The 23,205-nt window shown below is 52.1% G+C and overlaps 2 protein-coding genes across 3 annotated transcripts in view; one reads left to right on the forward strand and one right to left on the reverse strand.

Annotated features, from left to right (window-relative positions):
• The window catches only part of SLC6A13 (solute carrier family 6 member 13), a 58,437-nt gene extending 52,370 nt beyond the window's left edge, over window positions 1–6,067 (forward strand). For both annotated transcript variants that reach the window (XM_029912114.1, XM_024224496.1), the window contains exons 11-15: window positions 853–990; window positions 2,448–2,550; window positions 2,993–3,093; window positions 3,963–4,133; window positions 5,602–6,067. In XM_029912114.1, coding sequence (XP_029767974.1) covers window positions 853–990; window positions 2,448–2,550; window positions 2,993–3,093; window positions 3,963–4,133; window positions 5,602–5,721 — 633 coding nt within the window. In that variant the 3' untranslated portion in view covers window positions 5,722–6,067. The remainder of the gene's footprint in view (window positions 1–852; window positions 991–2,447; window positions 2,551–2,992; window positions 3,094–3,962; window positions 4,134–5,601) is intronic.
• Window positions 6,068–15,160: 9,093 nt separating this feature from the next.
• Window positions 15,161–15,787, reverse strand: LOC113407051 (SCAN domain-containing protein 1-like). Its single transcript, XM_026654339.1, has one exon. The coding sequence runs from the start codon at window positions 15,785–15,787 to the stop codon at window positions 15,161–15,163; it is 627 nt and encodes a 208-aa protein (XP_026510124.1).
• Between the last annotated feature and the right edge of the window lie 7,418 nt (window positions 15,788–23,205).

Below are 23,205 nucleotides of genomic sequence, written 5' to 3' on the forward strand. Positions count from 1 at the left end.
GGTAGCAAAGCACATTCCCCTGTCCAGACAGAGTAGAGCGCCCCCGTCAGCTCTCACTTAATCTAGTATGGGCTCAGACCCACGGACGGGCCCAGTGGACAGGGCACTTGATAGGGATTCAGGCGACCTGGGTTCTATTCCCAGCTCTGCTACTGACCTGCTGTGTGACCTTGGGCCAGTAACTTCACCTCAATTGCCTGTTCGCTGTATCTAGAGCGTAAACTCTCTGGCGCAGAAGCTGTCCCACCATGTGTTTGTCTAGTGCTTGGTACAATGGGGCCCCAATCTCAGTTGGAGCGTCTGTGCGCTATGGTAATAATAATGTCATGCTCACTGCGAGCCTCCTCTTTCCATCCAGCCCATGCAGCATAGGGAAGAGCTGCAGCCCATTCTGTGGTGTTGTGTGGGAAGGGGTCTGAGCAGATGTCCTGTGAAACCATGATGCTGGTTTCCAGCAATACCTTCTGGAGTCAGGGCCATGGTTTCAGCAGCACCCCTTAGTGGGAATGTTCAGCATGGTATGGCACTGGTATGGATTTTAGAGCCTGGCTGTTGGATGATGGAAGGAAGGCTGAGAGCTGATTTCAGCAGCACGCCTAGTGGGGGATTGGGAAATGGCCTGGCACTGGTTTCCAGCAGCATGCCCTTAGTAAGTGATTGAGGCATGGATGCGAATGGAAGTTCCCAGGACAGCCGTGGCATGGCTGGGGCTAGCTCCCGATGTTGAATGTGTGCGGTCTCTCCTGGCTGAGGGAAACCTGTCCTGAGAGCAAGAGGCCGTGGAGCAATGAAGCCCAGCCAGCTGGCATAGTAGGAGCGTGCTGACAGGTGTGTGAATTCTCTTCTTCCTAGTTCGTCTGTGTGGAGAGCCTGGTGACAGCTGTTATCGACATGTACCCCACCATCTTCCGGAAGCAAAACCGCCGTGAGATCCTCATCTTGCTTGTCTCCATCCTCTCCTACCTTGTAGGACTGGTCATGCTCACAGAGGTAGAGCTCAGAGACAGGAATCCCTCTCTCCATCCCTCCTGTAGCTCACAGTCTGTGGGGTGCTCCGATCACGTCTGACTGAAATCCCTCTGGGCAGAAAGAGGACTTTAGACCCTGTGGCTGGATTAGGAGCCCAGCTGCAGCAATTCCACCTGGGGCTGTAGTCTATGTGCTCTCCTAAGACAAGCAGTGTTGGGTCAGTGCTCAGATGGGAGACCTCTAAGGCACACCCCAGGTGCTGCAAACAGTGGTGTTACTGATTCAGTAGGTGGTGCTCTGCCCTCTTACTTCAGTACTGAATCTCAGCACGGGACTAGTGGGCACTGTGCTGCTGGAGTTGGCAGCTTTGGGGCGGGGCTTAAAGGGGAGTCCTGACCCGAGTGGTCAGTAAGGATTCCGGGGTGTATTTTACAAGAGCTGCTCTGCAGTGATGTGGCCCAATTCCAGCACAGGGTTTTACATTCTGCCTCACTAAAAATTCTTTCAACTGGATAGTGCAGCTTTCATTGCCTGTCCTAAACTCTCCTGGACCATTCCTCTGTGCTGGCCTGTGAAAGAGTGTCTTGAAGGTCAGGACTTTTCAGAGTTTCATGCAAATCAAGCCCTACCCCTGTCTCATCTGAAGGCTATTGGAGCATCTTTATCCCTTTCTTCCTTACTTGATGGGACCCTCATGAGCACTGTGTACAGCAAGCTGCTGGGCCTGGTTCTGACCTCACGTCTATTTGTGTAAACTGGGATTAGCCCCATGGAAGTGAATAGAATTCTGCTGGCATGAAAAGTGGTCTGAGATCAGAATTGGGCCCAGGTTCCCTTTTGGCAGTGGGAGGGGGTGATTCCTGTGTGTGGGTTTCTCTCTCTCTCTGGCTCCTTCTGTGTCTCTTTGGGCCTGATTTTTTGAAAAGCTGCCCCTGATTTTGCACCTGCAATTTTGTGCCTGGAATTAATTGCAGGCCCGTGTTGTAGCAGCGCCTGTAGAATTAGGCAACTAAGCCAGCTAAAATTTGGGCCCCCAATGATTTGTGCCTGCAAAATTGCACTCAGTTATATCTGGGTGCAAATTTGGAGTCTGAGTTGATTTTTGAACATTAGAGATACTGACCTGTGGGTCTCTCTTCCCATTTCCCACTACCAGGCTTATTTTTTTTTTCCAGACTGTCCTAAAAATAACTCCAAACTCCTGAACAGTGACTTATCCTCTCCTGGAAATGAGAGGCTGCGGACAGAGCAGGGATGGGATCTGGGGAAAACGGGATTTCCACAGAGGTCCCCAGTGCAGATCAGGTTTTGGCCAGGTTGGGCTTATAAGGGGAATGCTTGTCATCAGGCTCTGTCAGGAGAGGGTAGGGCAGGAAGGTGCCAAAGACTTGAGTTGGTTCTTTCTCCAGCTGAACGGCTTGACCTGTTCCTTAGTGAGATTTCTTCTCACTCTCTTCTCCCTGCTTGCCCCCTCCCAGGGTGGGATGTACATCTTCCAGCTCTTCGATTACTACGCTGCCAGCGGCATGTGCCTGCTCTTCGTTGCCATCTTTGAGACGCTTTGTATCGGCTGGGTGTATGGTGAGTACAGGCCTGGAGGCCGGCAGCTTTCACTGACTCCGAATCCCTGAGTGGACTCTTGTCCCCTCACTGGGGCTGGTCTCTCTGTTATCCCCGAGAGCACCAGGCCACAGATCCCCTTTGTAAACCTGGTACATTGGAGCCCTTTACAGACAGTAGCACAACGTGTCCTCACTTCCGTGCCCAGGGACTTAGATGCTGGGAGCTTCCTGACAGCAGAGCCCTGGGGGAGCTGGCTGGAGAAGCTGCCTCATGCCAGCAAGGAAGTCCGTGACCCTAACAAATTTCCCTTGTTTGCGCTTATCTGTATTACCCATAATGCCCCATTTCTGAGCTCCCTCCTCTCCACATGGGTCTTCCTGTCGGTCAGTATCCTCTCTGGGCCATGACCATTACTCTTGTTCCCTTTTGTTAACAGGGTCTCTCTCCCTGTCTTTCTCAGGTGCTGATCGTTTCTATGATAACATTGAAGACATGATTGGTTACAGGCCATGGCCTATTATCAAATACTGCTGGCTCTTCATCACGCCAGCTGTCTGCATGGTGAGAGCTTGGAGACCATTGGTCTGGGGGCCTGAGAGAGGAGTGGGGCTGGTTTAGGTTGTTTTGGGAGTGGGGGAAATGGATCGCTCTGGGACCCCTGTGTTGGGGACATATTGAGTAGGTAGTAAGCACTTTCCCATGGAGAGGGCCAGGTTGTAATGGCTCACTGGCTCAGTGTGGCCATCATGTTGTCCTCCAGCAGCTGATCCATAGAAGGTAAGAACCCTACCGCTACTGACAGCTACGGTACGTCTACATGGCCAGCAGAAACCCGCGGCACCAAGTCTCAGAGCCGGGGTCTGCAGATTCAGGCTCATGCTATGCCACTAAAAAAAGCTGTGTAGACATTTGGGCTGGAGCTCAGGCTCTGCTTCAGAACCTGAGCTCCAGTCCGATCCTGAATGTCTGCACAACTATTTCTAGTGCTATAGAATGGGCCTGAATCTGTAGATCCAGGCTGTGAGAGTCGCTGCAGCAGGTTTCTGCTGGCCGTGTAGACATACCCCTAGTGAGCAGATTCCCACTTTAGCTCAAGTGGCCTGTGGTTTGGAAGCCAAAGGTTCTAACCCTGCTGCGCTGTGTGGTCTATCTGATCACCATGGATATCCGTGAGTGGGGATGGAATAACTGGGGGAGGGAACAGATCTCCAGGGACTGCTGCTAGGACGAGCTCTTGGCTGAGATAACAAACACTAATTGAAGGGGCAGCAGCACCCAAGTGGGTCTGATGGATGCTCTGATTGTTGCCCCTTGGGGGCTGTCTGTCCCAAGGAAGTCCTGCTGCGGGTGTATAGTCAGAAGGGAGATCATGTTGGCTAATGGCATTGCTTCCCTCCCCCCCCTCTTCTTGGCTTCTTCCACCTCCCCAGGCGACCTTCCTGTTTTCTCTGATTAAATATACCCCTCTGACCTACAACAAGAAGTACGTGTACCCCTGGTGGGGAGACACCCTGGGCTGGCTGCTGGCCCTCTCATCTATGGTCTGCATCCCTCTCTGGATTGTCTACAAACTCTCCATGATCAAGGGCTCCCTGAGAGAGGTGAGGCTGCTGCGTCGAGAGTGGGGTATGGTCCACAGAGGGGCTGATGGGGGCCTTACAGGTCACTGGCATATTGAAGTGACAGCCTCTTGAGGTGTGATTGGTGTGTTGTGGGTTAATAAACAGGAGTGTAGAATTAAGTTACCGAAGCTCAGTCTATTACTGTAAAGAATTAGTGGCTTTATTGAATTCAAGCTGGCTGGAGGGCTACACAGAACTAGCTGCCTTCCTGTGCGTTGCAGTTATTGGCTCTCCATCACTTGTCAAATGCCGTAGGAAAACAGCTTTGTGGGAAGTGCTGATAGGAGACCAAGTGCAGGCTCCAGACCAAACGCAGTCCACTGGGGTCTACAGATAGCCCATGGGCTGCCCTCATCTCAAGTGTGGAGGTCTGACCTGTGGGGACTATGGATCCCAGTGTATGATGCAGGCTAGGCTGCATGCTGGGACCTCTAGGTTCCCTGCTGAGTCCCTCCCCCCCATCTCATTGTTGGAATGGAGAGTGGTGGGGGAATCAATGGATGCTTGAAGCCACCTTTACACTGCCTGTATTGTGAGGCAGCCAGATGGCTACACAGCAGTTGGTGTAAGTTAGCGCAGCTTCAGGGCCGCTCTAACTTGCACTGTTTTTCTCCTGGGCCAGAACACAGCATGCTATGACCATGCACCTCCCTCCAGAATGTCCTCTACCTGCCACGAGGCTCCTGTAAGCTGGCTTTAGAGACCTTCTGCACTTGGGGATCCCTGAGCTTTCTCCACCAACTTTCGCCCCCTAGAGCAGTGCATGGGGATGGACTGTAAGGAAGAACTGGGCCCAAAACCTCTGTTGTCTCCCTGCCTGTGGAGAAAAGCCTCTGCTTTTTGCTGACATTTCCATCGGCAGAGCATCTGTTGATGTCCACAGGGGCTGGGTTAGTGCCGTTCTGCACACCCTAGGAGTGGCCTTTGGATGTGTACAGCCCTGACTATGAGGAAGTATTATGGGGTTGGTCTGCATTTGAAACGTGCTGGATGGCTCAGGTGTAAAAGCTGGGGTCGATACGTGGGAGGCTGACTTTGTTTTGGCAGCATCACAGCGCTGGTCAGGGACATGGAAGGGAATTTTCCCTGGGTCCCACACTAGCCCTGGGGATTCCCAGCTGCTGTTCAAACAGCCAAGGTGGTTTTCAACTGTTGTTTAAATTGTCATATCTGGATGTGGGAACTGGGGCTATTCTAGGACATCCCTGGACTTAAGAGGCTGGCGTCCCCGCAGGGGGAGGGCCTACGTGTCATGAACTGGGAATCATTCAGCCTGAGATCCAGACATGATTACCAAATTCCTCCCTGCCTCTCCCCTCCGTGCAGCCCTTGCTGGAAGGCTACTTAGAAAGGGGCTGTTTGGTGGGGGTGCAGTTGGGGGAAGGAGGCTGTGGGTGAGCCGGATCCGTCCCTACACCCTTGTTCAACATCCGACTTTGTCTTTCAGAGATTCCGCCAGCTGGTCTGTCCAGATGAGGACTTACCTTTCAGTCTGGGTGTGAGGCAGCCCCTTCCTTGCACCAGACCCGGCCTCCTGATGCTGACAGAGCTAGAGTCCCATTGTTAGGGCCACTGTGGCCCCCTGGATTGTTTGATACACTCCTTCTAGCTGTCAGATGACTCAAGGATTCTCCATTTTCTGAGGGGAGCAGGACTTGTGAGCTGATCTCTTCGGCTGGAGGATTTGATGGGCTCAGCAGGGGCTGCCATAGAAGGTTCTCCAGGGACAGTGTGGAGTCAGCGATGCACCTTAATCATCTCCTGGGGAGCACAAACAGGAGCTGATTCAAACAGCTGAGAGTCCCCAACACTCCAGTGGATGGGACAGGAGAAACTCAGCCCTGGAGTGGAGACTGTCAAAGGGTCACAGAGGCTCTTCTCCGACATGGACTTTGAGGACCTCTCCATTCATTCCATTAAATCTTTTATCTTATCACTTCTGAGTGGCTCTGCCTCAGTTTTGTCTCTTGTGCTTTCTTTGTAGGGGAACTCTCCCCTCCACACCAGGAGTCATTGCTCCTAGAGGTGCTGCTTGTTTCCAGAACTACACGGAGTCCAATCTTGACCCAAGTGGTTATTAGGAGAAACTGATGATGGAGTCAAGCATTCCTGTTTATTTACAAGGAATGTACAAAGTCCCATTTCTCTGACCACAGTAGGAATTAAATAAGAGATTGTGTCTTTACTCACAGTTCCAAGCCTCTAGTCAGCACTTAGCCCAAAACTCTCTCTCAGCTTTTGTTCAGGGCCACATTCCCAGTGCTTATCCTGACTCTGTCCTTGCTGTGATTCTCCCTGCTTCTCTGCCTTTTGGCCTCTCTTCCACAGACACACAAACCTTCTCAAAACAATATCCAGCAAAACCTCTCCACCCAGGGCCGGCTCTGGCTTTTTTGCCGCCCAAGGGGAGGGCGCTGGGAGGGAAGGCGCCGGGGGGGAGGGCGGCCGGAGCCCCGGGGCGAGGGCGGCGAGCCCCGGCGGGGGCTCCGCTCTCCCCCCGGCGGCCGGGGGGAGGGCGCGGGGGGGAGGGCGGCCAGAGCGCCAGGGGGAGGGCGGCGAGCCCGGCTGTGGCCCCGCTCTCCCCGGCGGCCGGAGCGCCGCACCGCCCCCCTCCAGGTGCCGCCCCAAGCACCAGCTTGGGTGCTTGGTGCCTGGAGCCGGCCCTGTCTCCACCCACAAATGCCTTGTGCCTGTGTTGTGGATGGAGGCCTCTGTTGTTTCAGCTACCTGGTTCCATATAGGAGCTTAAACGTTTTTTACAATTATCTTAAATGAAGGGCGGCACTGACATCCAACCTATAAGAACCATCCCAAGGAGGGCCACACGGATGCCTCTTCCTTCGTCAGGCCCTGAACAGAGCTGATAAACCCAAAGGAAGGTAGGAGCTCAGATCCGTGACTCTGAAACCCAAGAGTAGAGGCTGCTGCAAAGCAGGAGTGAGGAGTGCTGGCCAGGCTGTGTGGGGATGCAGGACTGAAACGGCAGGAGTAGAGTAATGCACTGGCAGAAGGTTTGTGTTTTCTCCAGGGGAGAGGCTTGATTTTAGGACTAAGGAAGTCTTTGCAGGTCAGGACTATGGTGTTAGGGCGGGTCTGGAGGTTTCTGCAGTTCAGGTGCTTTGCAGGGTGGATGGGAGGGAGAACTGGAGTAGCAGGGGATGCTGGAGGCCAGCATGGAGGTGCATTAGCAGATCTGCATTGGGCCCTTAGGACTGGAATGGCAGTTAGTGACTGGTGTATTGGGAGCTCAGAATTGAGGAGCTCAGGCAGAGCTGTGCAGCCCAATGTAAATGTAATACTTATTTGTGACTATTGTTGAGATGGCATCTTTAAGCAGTAAGTTCCCATGTAAATATTCAGGGTGGGTGGAGACCATAATGTCTCCCTGGCTCCAGAGGTCAGGTGCTCTTTTTTCTCTTTTTTTCTCTCCTCACCTAATGTGTTCCAAAGCAGGAGCACACACGACGTTGAGCCAAGTCTCCCAGCAATTTCTGGATTGCAGCTGAATCCTTGTATATGTTACTGCAGGATTTCAGTCCCCTGAGCCCTTATTGTGAGCTCTCACTAGGACGGCTCAGGATATCCCAATTGGGTGTTTAATCAAAAACAAAACAGAAAAGGTGCAATTGCTGCTAGTAGTCACAAGGTGGCCTCGCTACTTTAGATCCTGCTAATATATTAGCAACCATTGCAAAAATAGTCATTCGGGTGAATTTACAGCTAAGCCGGCCAGAGGCTTGGGAAGCTCCCAATTTGTGAAGGCAGCCAGATTCACATCCCGGAAATCACATTCCTGGTGCAAGGAGGAGCTACAGTCCAGCACAGCTAGTGTTCAGCTTCTCATTCCCAGCCTCCCTGGGCAGCAGGATCCTGATCCCCATGGGGGGACTTAGACGTTAACTTGGGCCTGTTGTAGTCAGAGCTGGTGCCATAAGAAGTGGGCAGAATAGTAATTAAAATCCCTTTCCCCTGGAACAGTGTCAGCTGTGACTTTATGCAAGGTGCTATATATGGTCACCTACAGGGGACAAGAAGGATTTTTACACAATTGAGGCATCAGCGACTGGTCACAGCTGGAGACAGGACACCAGACAGGGTGGACCAGTGCGTTGAGGTGGTGCGCAGCAGCCTCTTTCATTGGCTATGTCTGCCGTGCAGTCAGAGGTGTGATTGCTGCTCGGGCAGACATAACTGCACGAGCTGTAATCTACCTAGCACAGCTAAAAATAGCAGTGAGGACGCAGTGGAATGGCCACATGTTCCTAGCCCGCACTGGAGCCCATGCCGCCATGGCTTCACGGCTAGTTTTAGCTGTGCTAGGTACCGGTGGATTACAGCTAGCATGGGTATGTCTGTCCAAGCTGCAATATCACCTCCACCTGCAGTGTAGAAATCTACTTAGGTGCATGGCTGGTTCTTGCTCACATACTCAGGGTTACAATGATCACCAGAATTGGGGTTGGGAAGGAATTTTCCCCCAGGTCAGACTGGCAGGGACCCTCGAGGGGTTTTGCCCTCCTCTGAACAAGGGGCATGGATCACCTAGTAGCATCATCAGGCCATGTCTTCTCCTCTAATCAATTCCCTGCCCTCACAGGGGCCTCAGGAATTGGTAGCATCTCTGTATCAGCTGTTCTCTGCCTGTGACACAAAACAGTGTGCTCTCCTGAGGACTGAAATGCTTTGGTTGAACTAAAGTCATTGGTCTCAACATAGGGGAATCTGGGTGAACTATAGTGGCCTGTGATATTACGGGAGATCAGACTGGGTGACTTGGGGGTCCTTTCTCGTCTGAAACTCTGGTAAGTTCCAAAGGGCTGAGCGAATCTTTCCTTCAGAAGGATTCTTATGAAGTCGTCAATATGAGAGCACTTTAACAACAGGGTCAGGGCCCTTTGACTGCAGTCCCTGGGGTGGATCATGTGCAAGGAAAAGGCCCATAACTTATCAGCACATGTGGCAGCATTCACCCCCTTTCAGGGTGGCAGGTTGCAAGAGGTGGGCCTGGGAAGCCTGATTTCTGGCATCCAGAGCAAAAGCACCAATTTTCTGTTTCCCAGAATTGCTCATGGGACCATGGAGCATTTTGATTCATTTATAGGATTTTATTTGCATGTGGGACCTGTGGCCAGACTCTGTTGTCATCCCCGGCATGGTGCCATTTAAAGCCCCAACCGATGACTTGGATTTCTGAAAAGACTCCGTTACTGTTCCTGTATATGGGCGAAAGGCTGATCTGGTTGTTCAAGCACAAGACTGGGAGGTAGATGATCTGTGTTCAGTTCTTGGCTTTGGCACAGGTTTTGTGTGGCCTTGAGCAAGTCTTGTAACCTTACTGCCTCAGTTTCCCCCATTTGTGATAGAGAGAGTAATACTTCCCTATATTGCAGTGGTGGTATGAGAGTCAATATTTGAAAGTACTTTGAAATCTATGGAAAGGCCCTTATGGAAAAGTCCCATAGAATTTAATAGAGATGTTACCAATAGGATTCCATATGAAATTAGTACAGACCTATAAAAATGACACTGAAAACCAATGGGATTTAATAGAGAATGAAATCCTTTCCATCGGGTTCTTGGGTTTTTTTTGTTTTGCAATCTGCTGAAGAATGCAGTAGCAGGGCTACTATTCTCCACTGAATTTTATAGGATTGTTCCAAAAAATCTATAGAGATTTTCATTTTCCATTAATCTCTGTAGGGTTTTCCAGTGCAAGTTACTATTAATATAAATATTACCGCTGTGTAATGTCCAGTGAGTTATATTTAATCAAAGAGGGAGTCCAGAGGTCCGTGGAAAGGGTTCTAGTTCCGTCTGCTTAATCAAAATAGTCTTTTTTTCCAGTGACTAGGGCACATGGACAAAGCCAGCTCATTGATGGGGTGAAATGTCCTAGCTGCTCTAAGTGCCCCCAAAAGACGAACTGATGATGCAGCAAGTAAGTTAAATGTGAGTGCTCTTGATAAGGACTCTCGGAGCTGAAATCAATCTACAGGGTCATTACAAAAGAACCAGTAAAACAAGGCACGTGAATTAGGATAACTCTTGGAAACCAAGAAGTCCAGCTTGGTACATACTGGGATCTACCCTGTATACTGAGTCTAAGGCAGGGGATTGAATTTGAACTGATTATATTTGAAATTCTCTCTCTCTCCAGACGTCCATTTCCAAAAGTCTTTGCATGGCTCTTCTCTAAGGCAAATTAAGAGTCTCCCAGCCTGAGCAGGGCAGGAATATGCACCAGAATTTAGCGTGTACAATTTTCAAGCACTCATGTTGGCCCAACTCTGCTGCCATTGAAGTCAACAGGAACTTTACCATTACTCCTGCCTGCTCCACCTGGGGAGACCAGGGCCGGCTCTAGGCACCAGCGCTCCAAGCATGTGCTTGGGGCAGCACTTTCCAAGGGGCGGCACTCCAGCCCCCCCCCTTTTTTTTTCTTGGGGCACAAAAAGCCGAGAGCCAGCCCTGAACCAAGATGTTCCCTGTCAGCTGAGGCTTTCAGGCTGAGCTGGAACTGACGCTGCAGGTCTGGCTGCAGTCGCTAGATGGTGCTCATGGCAGCCTGAACTGCAGCCCAGCCTGGGTGTGAGGAGCCGGGGGCGGGAGGGAGGGAAGTGGGGCCCGGGATGCAGGGAGGGAGGAGGGGTCCTGCTGCCGCTGCTGCTCTGAGTCTCCCCAGGGCGGCGCGGCATTTCCCTGCCCAAGTGGGCTGTGCAGGGCGCCGCCGGGCTGGGCAGGGGGCGCGGATCCTGGCTTGCGCGCTGACAGGGCGAGTGGCTGGGCAGCCCGAGCTGCCAGGGAGCTGCTGCCGCCGCCCCCTCCTGCCCCCGGACCCAGCCCACCGTGCACCTCCCCCGCCTCAGCCCCGCGCTGCCTGCCCTGGGCTGGGAGAGGCAGAGCCCGGCTCCGAGCAGGGCAGCGGGGAATACTGCCCTGCCGGAGGACCCCCGCGGCTCGGGCACCTGGGGGTCAGTGTCTGTCCTCTCGGCTCTGCCTGCACGGGGCTGGGGAAGCAGCTGTCAGCGCCTGCCCCTCTCAGCCCTTGTACCCCCCATCCTGCTCGCAGCCCCTCCACTTGTACCTCCCCCATCGCTCCTTCACCACACCCCCTTCCCCTTGTACTCTCCCTTCACCCACACCTCTTCCCTTGTACCCTCCCCCAGCCCTCTCCTCCCGCACCTCCCCCCTTCCCTGCACCTCTTCTAGCGCAACCTTCCTGATACCCCCTCTCCTTCTCCACCCTCCTCCGCGAGTACATCACACCCCGCTTCTCTGCCAGTGTAGAGCCCCCAAGCACCCCCACACCCGCTCCTCTGCCTGAACCTCTTTACTAGATCCCCATCCCTTTCTGGGTACAAGGTTTGAGGGTTAGTCCCTATGCCTTCCATGTGCATTTGGAGCACTAAAGATGGGGTTGCGGGGGCGAGATTTATACTAAAGTGAAATAAAAATAGGAGAAATGGTTTGATCCCCACTGCAAGTGTAAACAGGGATTGCTGTGGTGAACAAGGTCATGTTTGGCGGGGGAGCTCAGGGCTGGGGCAGCAGGGGGTGCGGGTGGGGGGGGGAAGATAGCCCAGGGCTGGGGCGTCAGGGGGTGCGGGTGGGGGAGGGTACTGATGGGGGGGGGGGGAGGGCCCAGGCCGGGGGGGGGGGGCAGCCAAATTTTTTTTTTTTGCTGGGGGCGGCAAAAAACCTAGAGCCGGCCCGGGGGGGGAGACACATGTTACATTAGCTCAGAGGCATGCAAAGACTTTGAATACCCCACTCGTGAAGTCCCAAATCGGCCACCTAGCCTGAAAAGTGAATCTAATAGTTTGGGAAGATGGGGTGAATATAGAGAGCTGTGTCTCTTCTGTTACGTGTTCTTTAAAATTAGAGGTTTGCATTCAAAATTAAGAGGCTTATGAGATTGTGAATTGCCTCAGCAATCCCTGGAAAGAGGTCAGACCCTTCTTTTCCATCTGATCTTAAAAAGAAATCTATCCTCTTTTTCTCCTTCCTCATCCCCGCTCAGCACTTGCATCAGTGATGCCTGGGGAAGAAACTGGAGTTCCTTTAACCGGAAGAAGATGCGGTGATGGTGATACAATATGGAAAATAAGCGAGACCACCACCCCACATCCAGTGCTTCCCCATCTGTTTTTTTTTTGTTTTTTTTTTGAATGGAGTTCTGCTGTTTGTGCTAGATCTGCTTCTGGGCACAAGGAGGGAGATTTTTCCAAAACTGGCAGCTCTTTTGGCTACTCTAAATATGATGTAATTTCCTCAACGGTTTCTTAGGTTGCAGAAAGGATCACATGACATCTCTGTGGCTTCAGATAGTGAGAAAGGTGAATGCTGGGTGGGGGGTGGTGCTCCCCAGCCAGCATTAGGTGGGGCACCTTCTTAGGCGGCACTAAGAAGAAATTTTAAAAATGCAGAGTCCTGAGTAGGAGGGTAAGGATGAACTGCTTGGCAACATTGCAGGATCCTGCCAGACAGAGATCCACCGCAATGTTGTTGAGACTCTCTCCTAGATGCTTGTGTGAATGAGCATTTCAGTGGAGAAAATGATGGGTGTTTGACAACCAAGACAATGTGTCATTGACCTGCAATCCAGGGAGTCTCTATAGCAGCCTCCTTTTGGAGCACCAGGCACAGCAGTGGTAGGGGGAAGTGTATTTGGGGGAGTTATGGTATAAGTACTTGTGAAAGGGCTGTACCAGGTGATTCAGAGTCTCCACCTTAGCTGTTCACAATCCCACCACTTTGCCAGCAGGTACCACAACCAACCCCAATTTGCCTGTCCTCCCAGATCCACATTGCTCTTTGCACCCTCACAGCCTGTGTAGTCCAGGTATCTGCTGGTCTCCTGAACCTATGTCTTGTTCCAACAGGTTCATCTCCTGTCCAGTCAGCCACCCAGGCATGGAGAGAACAGATGCCCAAGGCTTCGCCGTACTCTTTCTTCTGGGGCCCTCTCTGCCAGTGTCCCTAGCAGAGCAAATGTCTCTCTTACAGAATCACACAGGCAAGCTGTCAGCAGATGTCTCCATTATGTACATGCCCCCGCATACAGACACCTCTTCTACTGCTACCACTGAGATCTTTGAGGCCCCTTCTGCCTTCTCTCCATCTCAGTCTGTGTCCCTACTTTTTGGTGCAGCGCAATAGATGATTCACCTCATCACATCCATCCTGAAGAGGAGAGACCTTGACAGCCCCTCTCCACCCAAACTAATGCAAAAGGGTGGGAATGATGTGCTCCCATAGGGGAAAGCACCGGCATGGAATCCCAGCTTGTGAATCTTTTGTGGACTTTGTGACATCTCCTGGCCAGTATTCAGGATGACTGTTGATGGATGCATGGAAGATATGAGCCAGTCACACAGCTAGCTTCTGGGATATGGTGAGCAACACATGGGCAAAAAACCCCCCACAAACAAACAAACAAACAAAAAAAACCCCCAAAGCCTTGTAGGAGGGTTGGAGAGTTTAGGATAAGAAATGTGGCTCTAACACAAATTTATGTGTCACTTCAACAAGGCGTGGCCAGTACATCCAATTATAGTTTTCACTGTGTAAGGAAAGACCAAGCCTGTTTTCAGTTCAATGGAAGCCCAAGTAGCAACATTGTGGACTGAGTTACAATTTTGGTAGGAACTGAGGTTGGAAGGACATTGCCAAGATTTTTGGCTAGGATTTTTTGGTCTAACTTAATTAGTGCATTGGGGTGATAGATGATGTCATTAGTCTCCTTTCCCTGCTTAAGAATTCAGGGCAGATGTGGTGTTTCAGGAAGACAGGAGCCTCCAGGGAGGTGAGATCAGACAGAATTCATCCTCATCTAATGGGACGTTGGACATCTTGGGGAAAGGAACTGAAAGAACTGCACTGAGCTGTGTGGAATTGTTGGGGATATATCTGTGTGACTCGTACTACGCTGCTGAACTTCTAAGGCATCAGACTATCTGTGTGCACAGCTGCCATTTTGTGAAGTAGAGTAGATGTAGCATGTTCTACGGAAGACGTGCACTGTGTTCTCTCTCACTGAGCTTTCAGTACTTGTTGCTTCCTTTGATTCAGGTTGCGCGCTGGGGGTCGACAATGGTCCCATCGACTGCCGCTAGCTGTTCATAGGCCCGGCTAAGGGTAGGGTCGGCTCTCTGGTCTTGGCAAAAATCGGTATGGAGTAAGGGTTCGACAGAGGGCTCCGGCAGGGGATTCTATTTCCTCGGTCCCTGCCTTGGGTTCTGGGGTCCCGTCGTCGTCCTCCGGTAGGGCCTCGTGACACTCTCCTTCCAGCGCTGGGGTCGAGTGGAGAATCTCCTCGAATGCGGGCCAGTCCCGCCCCAGGATCACTGGGTATGCAAGTTGGGGGGCCAGGCCGACAAGGATTAGTCGGGTGACCCCGGCCACTGTTAACGGGACTCAGGCACTGGGGTAGGGCCGGACATCGCCATGGATGCATTGCAGGCGAATTGTTCCCAAGTGGGCATCCGCCCAGGGTCCCAAAGCCTGGCGAATCAGTGTCTGGCCGCAGCCGGAGTCTATCAGGGCCTGGGTGGGATGGTCTCCAACAACTACCGGAACCGTGATCTTGGGAGCCTGTGGTAGCTGGGTCCTGATGTCCCCTGCACAGACCTGGCCGAAGCTGCAGTCCATTTCCATGCAGTCCCGCTGCAAATGTCCAGATTTCCCACAATGAAAGCAGGGCCCGAGTTCAGGGAGACCGCCCCGGGTGGGGGCTCCGATTGGACCCCTGGGGGGACTCCGATGGGTCCTCAAGACACTCGGCATGGGGGGGGGGCCGCACAGATCCTGGCTGAGGGGGGAGTTCGGGCATCTGACCTGGAGCCCCAGGCAAGCCTCTTGCCCGCGAGGAAGGCTCTGCGGCCTGGTTGGGGCCTCCCCCTTTTTTTCAGTGTTAGGGCGTTCTGGCCCGGGGGGTTGGGCTCGGATAGTGGGCCCCACCGGCGTTTCGGCCGCGAGGAAGTCTTCCATCAGCGTAACGGCAGCTGTTAACGTCGCTGGCCAATGGCGGAGCACCCAGGCCCGTCCTCGGGCCGGGAGATGTGCACGAACTGTTTTAGAATGACTTGTTCCGTGACTTCCTCTGCCGTCCTCCTCTCCGGCTGTAGCCACCACCTGTATGCTTCCTTTAGGGCTTGGGCCACCAGCCGGGGCCTGGTGCCTGTGGGGTATGTCTGGCTTTGGAACCGCTGCTGAAAGGTATCTGGGCTGATATCCAAGGCGTCCAGGATCGCTGCCTTTACCTGGTTATAATCCCTTGCCTCTTTCGTAGCCAGCCCCCGGTATGCCGTTTGGGCAGTCCTGGTCAGGTAGGGGGCTAAAAGAGTGGCCCATTGGTCAGGAGCCCACCCGGCGAACAGTGCCACCCTTTCAAATGTTACCAAAAAAGCCTCGGGGTCATCGTCAGGTCCCGTCTTGGTTAGTCGCACTGGTGCGGTGGTGCGTGGTGACCCAGCCACGTCTCCTGGCTGCGGGTCCACGTGTTGTGGTAACGCCGTCACCAGCTGTTGCAGCTGGGCTCCTAGCTGCTGAATGAGCTGCTGCTGGAGCTGGGCAGCTGCCTGCTGCCCCTCCTGGTTCTCCGTCAGAAGCTTAAACAGTTGATCCATCTCCATGGCTCTCTCGGGGTGGCTCTCCCCCTCTGGGCCCTTGTCACAGGAGCCGAGGGATCATGCCTGCGTTCTCCACCACGTGTACAAGGGTTAGCCGGGGCTCGACCCTCTTCGGGGCGGCGGGGAGCCACACCGGCTCACTGCACACAGTTGATGTTCGGGGGAATTAGTCTGTCCGCGGGGGTCTCCCTCAGCAGCCCTTTCGGCAACTGGAATAAGCACCGTAAACCCAGGCCCTGGGTCAGGGTGGGGCAACAATGAGTCAATGGCTCAGGCCCTCAGGCAGGGTGGAGCAACTGCAGTTCAATAGGAATAAACCCCGGCCCAGAGTCAGGGCGGGGCAGCAATGAATCAGACACTAAGGCCCCTCTGGCAGGAGCCGAGCAGGGGCAGTATAAACAGTAGCAATAAGCCTAGGCATTAGGTCAGGGCGGGGCAACAATGAGTCAGGGGCTCAGGCCCTCAGGCAGGGCTGAGCAGTGACAGTACAAACAGTAATGAGTCAGGAGCTCAGGCAGAGCTGAGCAATGACAGGAGGCCCAAGCCTCCAAAAGGCCTGGGAGAGGGGGAGACTGCCACCCAACTCGTGGGTGGCAGTGGGGACGCAGGCCCTCCCACTCCACTGCGTCCCAGCCTGGGACCCTAGCAGTGGCAGAAGACCCGCTGCTGTGTCAGTGGGGATCTTGGCTGCAACACACTGACATGGCCTCTGACAGTGTTGCAGCCAGACTAGGGTCGGCTGCCCCCGGGCTACTTCCTACCTCCCCCTTGGGTCGTACCTGTGTCAGGGTGTTGTCCTCTGGGGGGTCCCACCCCATGGGTTCTTCGGGGCAGTGGGCAAGCAGCAGGCCCGGCAACTCCTCCTGATAGCGAGCGCAGGGCAAGTCAGGCCAGTCCTGGCCTGCACCTTGGGCCGCGGGGGTTTCCCAGTCATGGGCTAGGCTGGAGACGTCTGGCCTCCCCGGCTGCTGGGCCTCTAGTGAGCTCTGAGGGTGAGCCTTTATACTTCCGGGTCGCCGCCTTACCCTCTGAGGGGTGGGCTAAGAGCTCCCTAGCTCCGCCCACTCCAGCCTGTGGATGGGCTCGTCCCGCTCCGGGGCGGCGGGGAGCCACACTGCCTCACTACAAGGTGCAGTTTGGTTCTAGCAGGTGACTGTTTAGCTGGGGAATGTCTGTTTGTCAAGCAGAGTGTTCTGTGAAACAGGCCTCTCCTTGGATGGTGAACATTTAGCTCTGATTCTCCCCATTAGGGTTCCCAGTGCCCCAGAACAGCCTCCTGTGCTCCCCACTGGTGCCCATCAGCTGCCAGCAGCATCTGGCTGGTTTTGACTGCGGCTTCACTCCCAAGAGAACTGTCCCCTTCCTTCTGGAAAGGAGGCTGAATTGTTCCCAGCTTTCGCTTAAAGGCACCATAATGCACATAACAAAGGGTTGCAACACAACTGTGTGGAGCGGTCACAATTTCAGGCGTCTCTTGCTAAGCTATGGACTTTATTTTGGTGTAGTGTAAGCATTTGCTGATTATTGACCTATCTCCTCGCTGCACTGTAGAAAATCAGAATGCCCCTCTGAATCCCCAGGTTCTGCTGCATCTGTATATGAGTGTGCTGGTGTGTGTTTGCATAGGTCTTTGTATGACTTCCTGTGTGTGAACATGCATGTCTGTGTTCATGTGGCTATGTGCATGCATGCCTGCATATCTAGTTCCACACAAGTGCATGAGTGCGCCTCATTCATGGAGCACTTTTTCCCAGAGGTTGGCTGAAGTCTAGGTGCAGGTGAGGCAGGAAGCTTAGACCACCAGCAGAGGATCTTGTGAGCTGTGCCCAGCCATCCAGTGGTGCAAAGATTTCGGGGGCGGGGTGGGAGGGGAGACATTAGAGTTGTCCCTTGATAGCCCCACTTGATTGTGGAGAAGGCAGCACATGTGATAAAGAACACTTGGGAGAAATATACCCTTATGTCAGCACTGGCTGTTTGAATGCAGTAATTTCCTAGATTGCATCAATCGTATTTGAGCGCCACTGTTTGCGTCCCCAGTGTTTGCTCTGCTGGTGGATCAAGAGCGACACTAACTATGGGGTAAAGGGTGCTGTCTGAAATTGACCTTATTTCCAGGACCTCTGCAGGTACTCTACTACCTCTGGAGGCAGCTTGGCTGATGGGGAGAGAGCTGTGCCTGCCAGGCCAGGAGAGAGGCTCCTAGGAATTGCTGTCATTGCTAGGGCGGTGCTGCAGGGTGTCTGTGGGCACGCCTGGATGTACTGCTTGCTGTGTGCCCTCTGCTAGCTAGAGCGTTGGGCCTGCTCATGTGTGTGTGCGCACGTTGTCCTTGAGGCCCACGGTGGCTATAAGCCCTAACGCTAGAACAGTTACCAGAGATGTCTTTACCTCAGGTTAGGGTATGCCTGCACTTGGAGCTGGAGGTGTAAATCCACCTCGAGGGCACATACCCCGAGCTAGCTCTGAGCAAGCTAGCATGCTAAATATAGCAGAGTATCCACAGCAGTGCAAGCCATGGGAGAGGTTAGCCGAGTCAGTACGTGATCATCCAAGACACTAGGCCTGTATTCGGAGCGGCTAGCACCCTGCCGTGTGCCACTGTGGCTACACTCCATATTTCGCGTGATAGCTCGATGGGAGCTGGTTTGGGTATGTCTCCTCAAGCTGGAATTTATACCTCCTGCGTGAAGTGTAGACATATCCTTAGAGGGGCCTTTGCAGCAGAAGGATCTGGGTTCTATCCCTGCTAATGATTGTGAAATCCACGTGGTCCCAGTGAGAGGAATAGCCGCGGTCCGTGCATTATCAGTATGCCACCCTTCAGAAATCATGAGCCGGGCCCCCAAAATCATGACACTTTAAAAGTAACTAAGTCGAGGTTCTTTTTCTTTGCCTTCTGGTTTCTGAACATTTCGTGTGCACTCAGGTCACATTGCCAAGCTTTTCTCTGCAACCCGTGGAACTAGAAACTTTTTAAATGAACGCTCTGAGTCTCCCCTAATCCCATGATTCTATACTCCTGGGGGAATTCTGCGCCATTGCACAATGCAGAATTTTGCAGAAATTAACACTGTATGCGCAGAATTTCCTTCCTCACCTCCCCAGAAATAGGCTGCAGAGCTGCTAGCCACCACTAGGGGCTGCTGGACCTGGCAGAGCCCAGTTCGCACATAGAAGACGCAGCTGGGGGGAGGGGGAGGGAGCTAGAGGGTTCCCAGCATGCCCTGAGGGAAGGAGAGGACAGTGCGCAGGAAACTCTGTGCAAGCCTGGGACCGAGCATCAGGCTATTTCTCCCTCTGGATCACTGGGTTCTGGGGGAGAAAGGAGGGCGGGTATCTGGACTGTGGGGTGCCATGGCTGAGCTCTAGGGAGGAAGGGGTTTGGGTGTATTGGCTGGGGGGGGGGGGGGGTGGGGGGGCTGGGGGGGGGGGGGGTTGTGGGTGTCAGGCCCCCCTGGCTGGGCCCTGGGTGGGGAGTAAGGGGGCAAAGAAACAGGAACTGGGTTGTCATACAGGTTTCTTTAACTCTCTATTCCTGGGGGATTTATTGTGTGTTGGTATTGTTCCAGACATACTTGCTGATAGGTATTTTGAAATAAATGACCAAAATAATTGAAACTGGTGCGATTATGTAGTGTTATTTCGAGAAATAAAATTAGCAGACTTTTTAATTTTGGGGCACAGAATTTTTAATTTTTTGGTGCAGAATGCCCCCAGGAGTAATTCTAGGAGCTGGGGGGTTCCAGAAAAATGTGACAATGAGACTTGTGATAAAATCACAAGAGATGGCAACGCTGTAACTATGCAGCCATGAAAATGTTGGCACCCGCTGAGGGCAGAGAGTGGTTCCCAGGAGCTTGAGCATTGGGATGGGCTGCAGCATCTCTGTGGGCATGTTGGGATGGCTCTACTTTTCCACGAACGAGGACCCTGGGAACTGTTATTGCCCCTGGGAAAGGTTTGCATGCCTCCTCTAGGCAGCCTCTCCCTTCCTCACCCACAGTGTGTCTCTGGTGTGCCAGGAAGGGAGTTCCCAGGCCCCAAGCTGATTGTTTAGAAGACATGTCATGACTAAACAGAGGGGTGAAAGGGTGAAAAATAGATCCAAAGAGTTTGACTAAAACCTGCACCTGCTTGAAGAAAGGGGCAGGGAGAATTGGAGGCAGAGGACCCCTGCCAGCTGGCAAGAGGTGAATAGAGAGCGGGGATGAGAAGAATACTGCTGAGATAAAACTTGTTCCCATCGTCAGCCAATGGAAAATAACAAAGGCCTCCAGGGGCTGAAGGGGCAGAGTAAATACTAGCCTGTCAAGCTCAGCATCAGTCCCTTAGGAGTGTCGGAGTTCATGGCCCATGTCTGGCAGGCATGTTGTGTGCCTGGCAAGCTGAGAATGGATTCCAAATAGATGAGTGATCCTCCAGAGGACAGCCTCAGTGCGAAAGGCACTGGGTGGCACCCTTGGAAACTCAGGTCCCTCTCCATAGAATAGGTGGAGTATGGGCAACAGTGCTTTGGGCTTCTCAACCTGCTCTCTTTCCATTTGCTTCATGCTGGACCAGGAGGGACCACTTCTAATGTGGCCCAGTCTGTTCTCGGCCTCTTTGTTGAGACAGCCTACAAGGGGACATGGTGCTTTCTGACATCAATGGTGTAGGAAAATCCTTCCCCAAGGATGGGCTCCTCCCATCTAAAGCAACTTGTAAATTATCACTGGAAACACCACTATGAATGGCAAAGGCGGCCAAACCTTTAGATAATGGGCAGCGAGGGATCAAACCATGCACCCTGATGAGGTGACTAGAACTGAATTTAATGTTCTACATGTGGTTGTACCAGAGCCATCTGAAGGACTATTCCTCCCCAGTCCAGGACATAATACTTTTGTGTACACAGCTCAAAAGTGCATTGGGTTTATTTTGCTACCAAGTCTCTTTGCAAACTCATGTCTGATTTACTTTCCATTATAGCTGCTAGGTGCTTTCAGCTAGGGCTCGGAAACAGCCAGTATGCCCATATACACACTACTGGAACCTCTAAACTCGAAAATGAGAATTGAGTGTTACCAATATACAAACCATTCTGCAACAGAGCCTGGAACAACAGCTCTGAGAGGTGTGAATTTCCTCATTCATGACAGGGAGGTGATAGTGTAAGATGCCCAGTGATGAGAATTTAAATTTCAACATCCTTAACTATTTAATTACTCATGTAGGAAAGGAGAGGGAGGATCACAGATCTGCACAATTCCCTGCAAATGATGTTTCATTTTGATGTCACAAATGGGTGGCATTTGGGAGATGCCACTAGCATTCCCCTCTGCAATCACAGAGGAGCAAAGCCCAATGATGTAGTAGAGCAGTGGTTCTCAAACTTTTGTATTGGTGACCCCTTTCACACAGCAAGCCTGAGTGTGACCCTCCTCCTAAATTAAAACCATGTATTTTTTATATTTAACACTATTGTAACTGCTGGAGGCAAAGTGGGGCTTGGGGTGGAGGCTGACAACTCACAACCCCCCCCCCCATAATAACCTCACAACCCCCTGAGAGGTCACGACTCCCAGTTTGAGAACCCCTGTAGTAGAGCCTATGGGCATACTGAAGTCGTACTGAGGGGGATGTGAGGTCAGGGAACCCAGTAGAGCGAAGTGATGCACATGATCATATATTGAATATCTGTAGTCTACTGTGAGTGGCACCTCATTTTGGTGACTCAAGTGGGTGGAGTTTATTTTGTGGGTGAAGCTTGTAAAATACCACCTCCTACCCTTTGAACCCCCAACCTGAGTCCCGCTTTCAGAATTACTGCTTTCTAGGTTTCTCCCTGTGCATAGCTGTGCTTCAAGGTATCTCAGAGGCTTGGATTTATTTTCCAGCTTGAATCTCATTTTGTTGTTTCCTGCCCATGTTTCTCACCTCTATGCGGGTAGGTCCCTTTTTATTATTTCTCTGCCCTCCCCATTTTAGTAGCTGCTGTGAACTTCATGTACATGCTGTTTATTCCCTAGAGTTGCCTTTGCATTTTAGGAACTCCAGAAAAGAAATCCTGAAACGCAGAGATCAGTTTGCTGTCATGCACTTATCGTTCGCAGGTATGCTGGTTAGGAGTCTGCATATGGTGTGCCTCAAAATGCCTCTGGTTATCAACACAAGTTATGCATCCATGCGCTATCTGATCTGGGACTGTCTCCCTCATCCCCAGGGAGCTGCTAGAGAGCAGTGAGTGTATTACAGCTTTGATAGGCCTTTTTCAGGCCAGGTCTATGCACAGAGTTTGTACCACTATAGCTATTTTGGGGAGTGGGGGGGAGTGGAGGGCGAGAGATTATTTTTTTTAAACCAAAATAGTTATACCTGCATCACTCCAAGTGTGGATGCAGTTATAGCAGTACAAAGGTGCCTCATACTAGTATAGGTAGGCAAAAAAATTGAAATTCCCATCCCTTGGGAAATTCTGAGATGTTGAGTTTTCATTTTCTCCTGGATCGGGATGAAAAGTAGAAATCTCGGAATTTTTTGCAAAACAAAATATTCCAAAATATTTTGTTTGGCCCTTATTTACCTGTTTTGGTTTTACAGTACATAAAAGTTTTAAACATGCTGATCATTTCCATTTGAAAAGTGTAGCGAAATCAATACGTTCCCTCAAAGTGTTTCGGCATTTTCTAATCAACATTTTCTACCAGCTCCACAAATGTCGGTATATTCCCTTTCCCATCTAGAAATAAGCGATGCCAATATAAGCCATTTTATCCCACTATAACTGCACCCACACTAGTGTGGATTGTACCACTTGAACTTTATTGCTATGGTTTAAAGCAGTACATCTTTAAGACAAGCCCTTGATGTTCAGACTTATCCCTGTTAGAACTTAAATCTAGCCCCACTAGAGACTTATAGAGCTGGAATCTCCTGTCATTAGTGAGACAAGAATAGGCCTATTTCTGTGCCCAGGTGGGGGGACCTTACTGCTGCATCAGCCCATCTCTTGATTAAAGCCAAGTGCTTTGACCGTGGCTAGCATGCTCGTGTTTAATACTGGAACTAGGTCTCTGATCCTTCGATCTGGCCATGCTTTGTTTGGCCACAGGGCCACCTTCATGCTAGGTTTTCACCCGAACAGTTTGGATTTTGGCTTGTGTGTCTGGGTGCCATTTGACGAGCCCTAATGTCCGTTCTTTTTTAATCTGTGGCAACCCTAAGCAGAGGGAAGGAGGCAGCGCAGCAGCAGCAGCTGCCTCCGGGGCCAGGCTGCTTGTGTAACTGGCGGGGTGCAGAGGTGGAACCTTGGGGGGAAGAGGCAGGGCAGAGGGCGGGGCCTCAGTGGTCTGGTTACTATCCATTAGAAAGGTGGCAACCCTACTTCATGCTCCCCCAAGTCCCAAGGGTACTGTAGGCCAGTTTGGTTCCCAGTGTAA

Source organism: Terrapene carolina, unplaced genomic scaffold (assembly GCF_002925995.2).
Source record: "Terrapene carolina triunguis isolate 2854851 unplaced genomic scaffold, T_m_triunguis-2.0 Scaffold190, whole genome shotgun sequence".
NCBI classification, from domain to species: domain Eukaryota; kingdom Metazoa; phylum Chordata; order Testudines; family Emydidae; genus Terrapene; species Terrapene triunguis.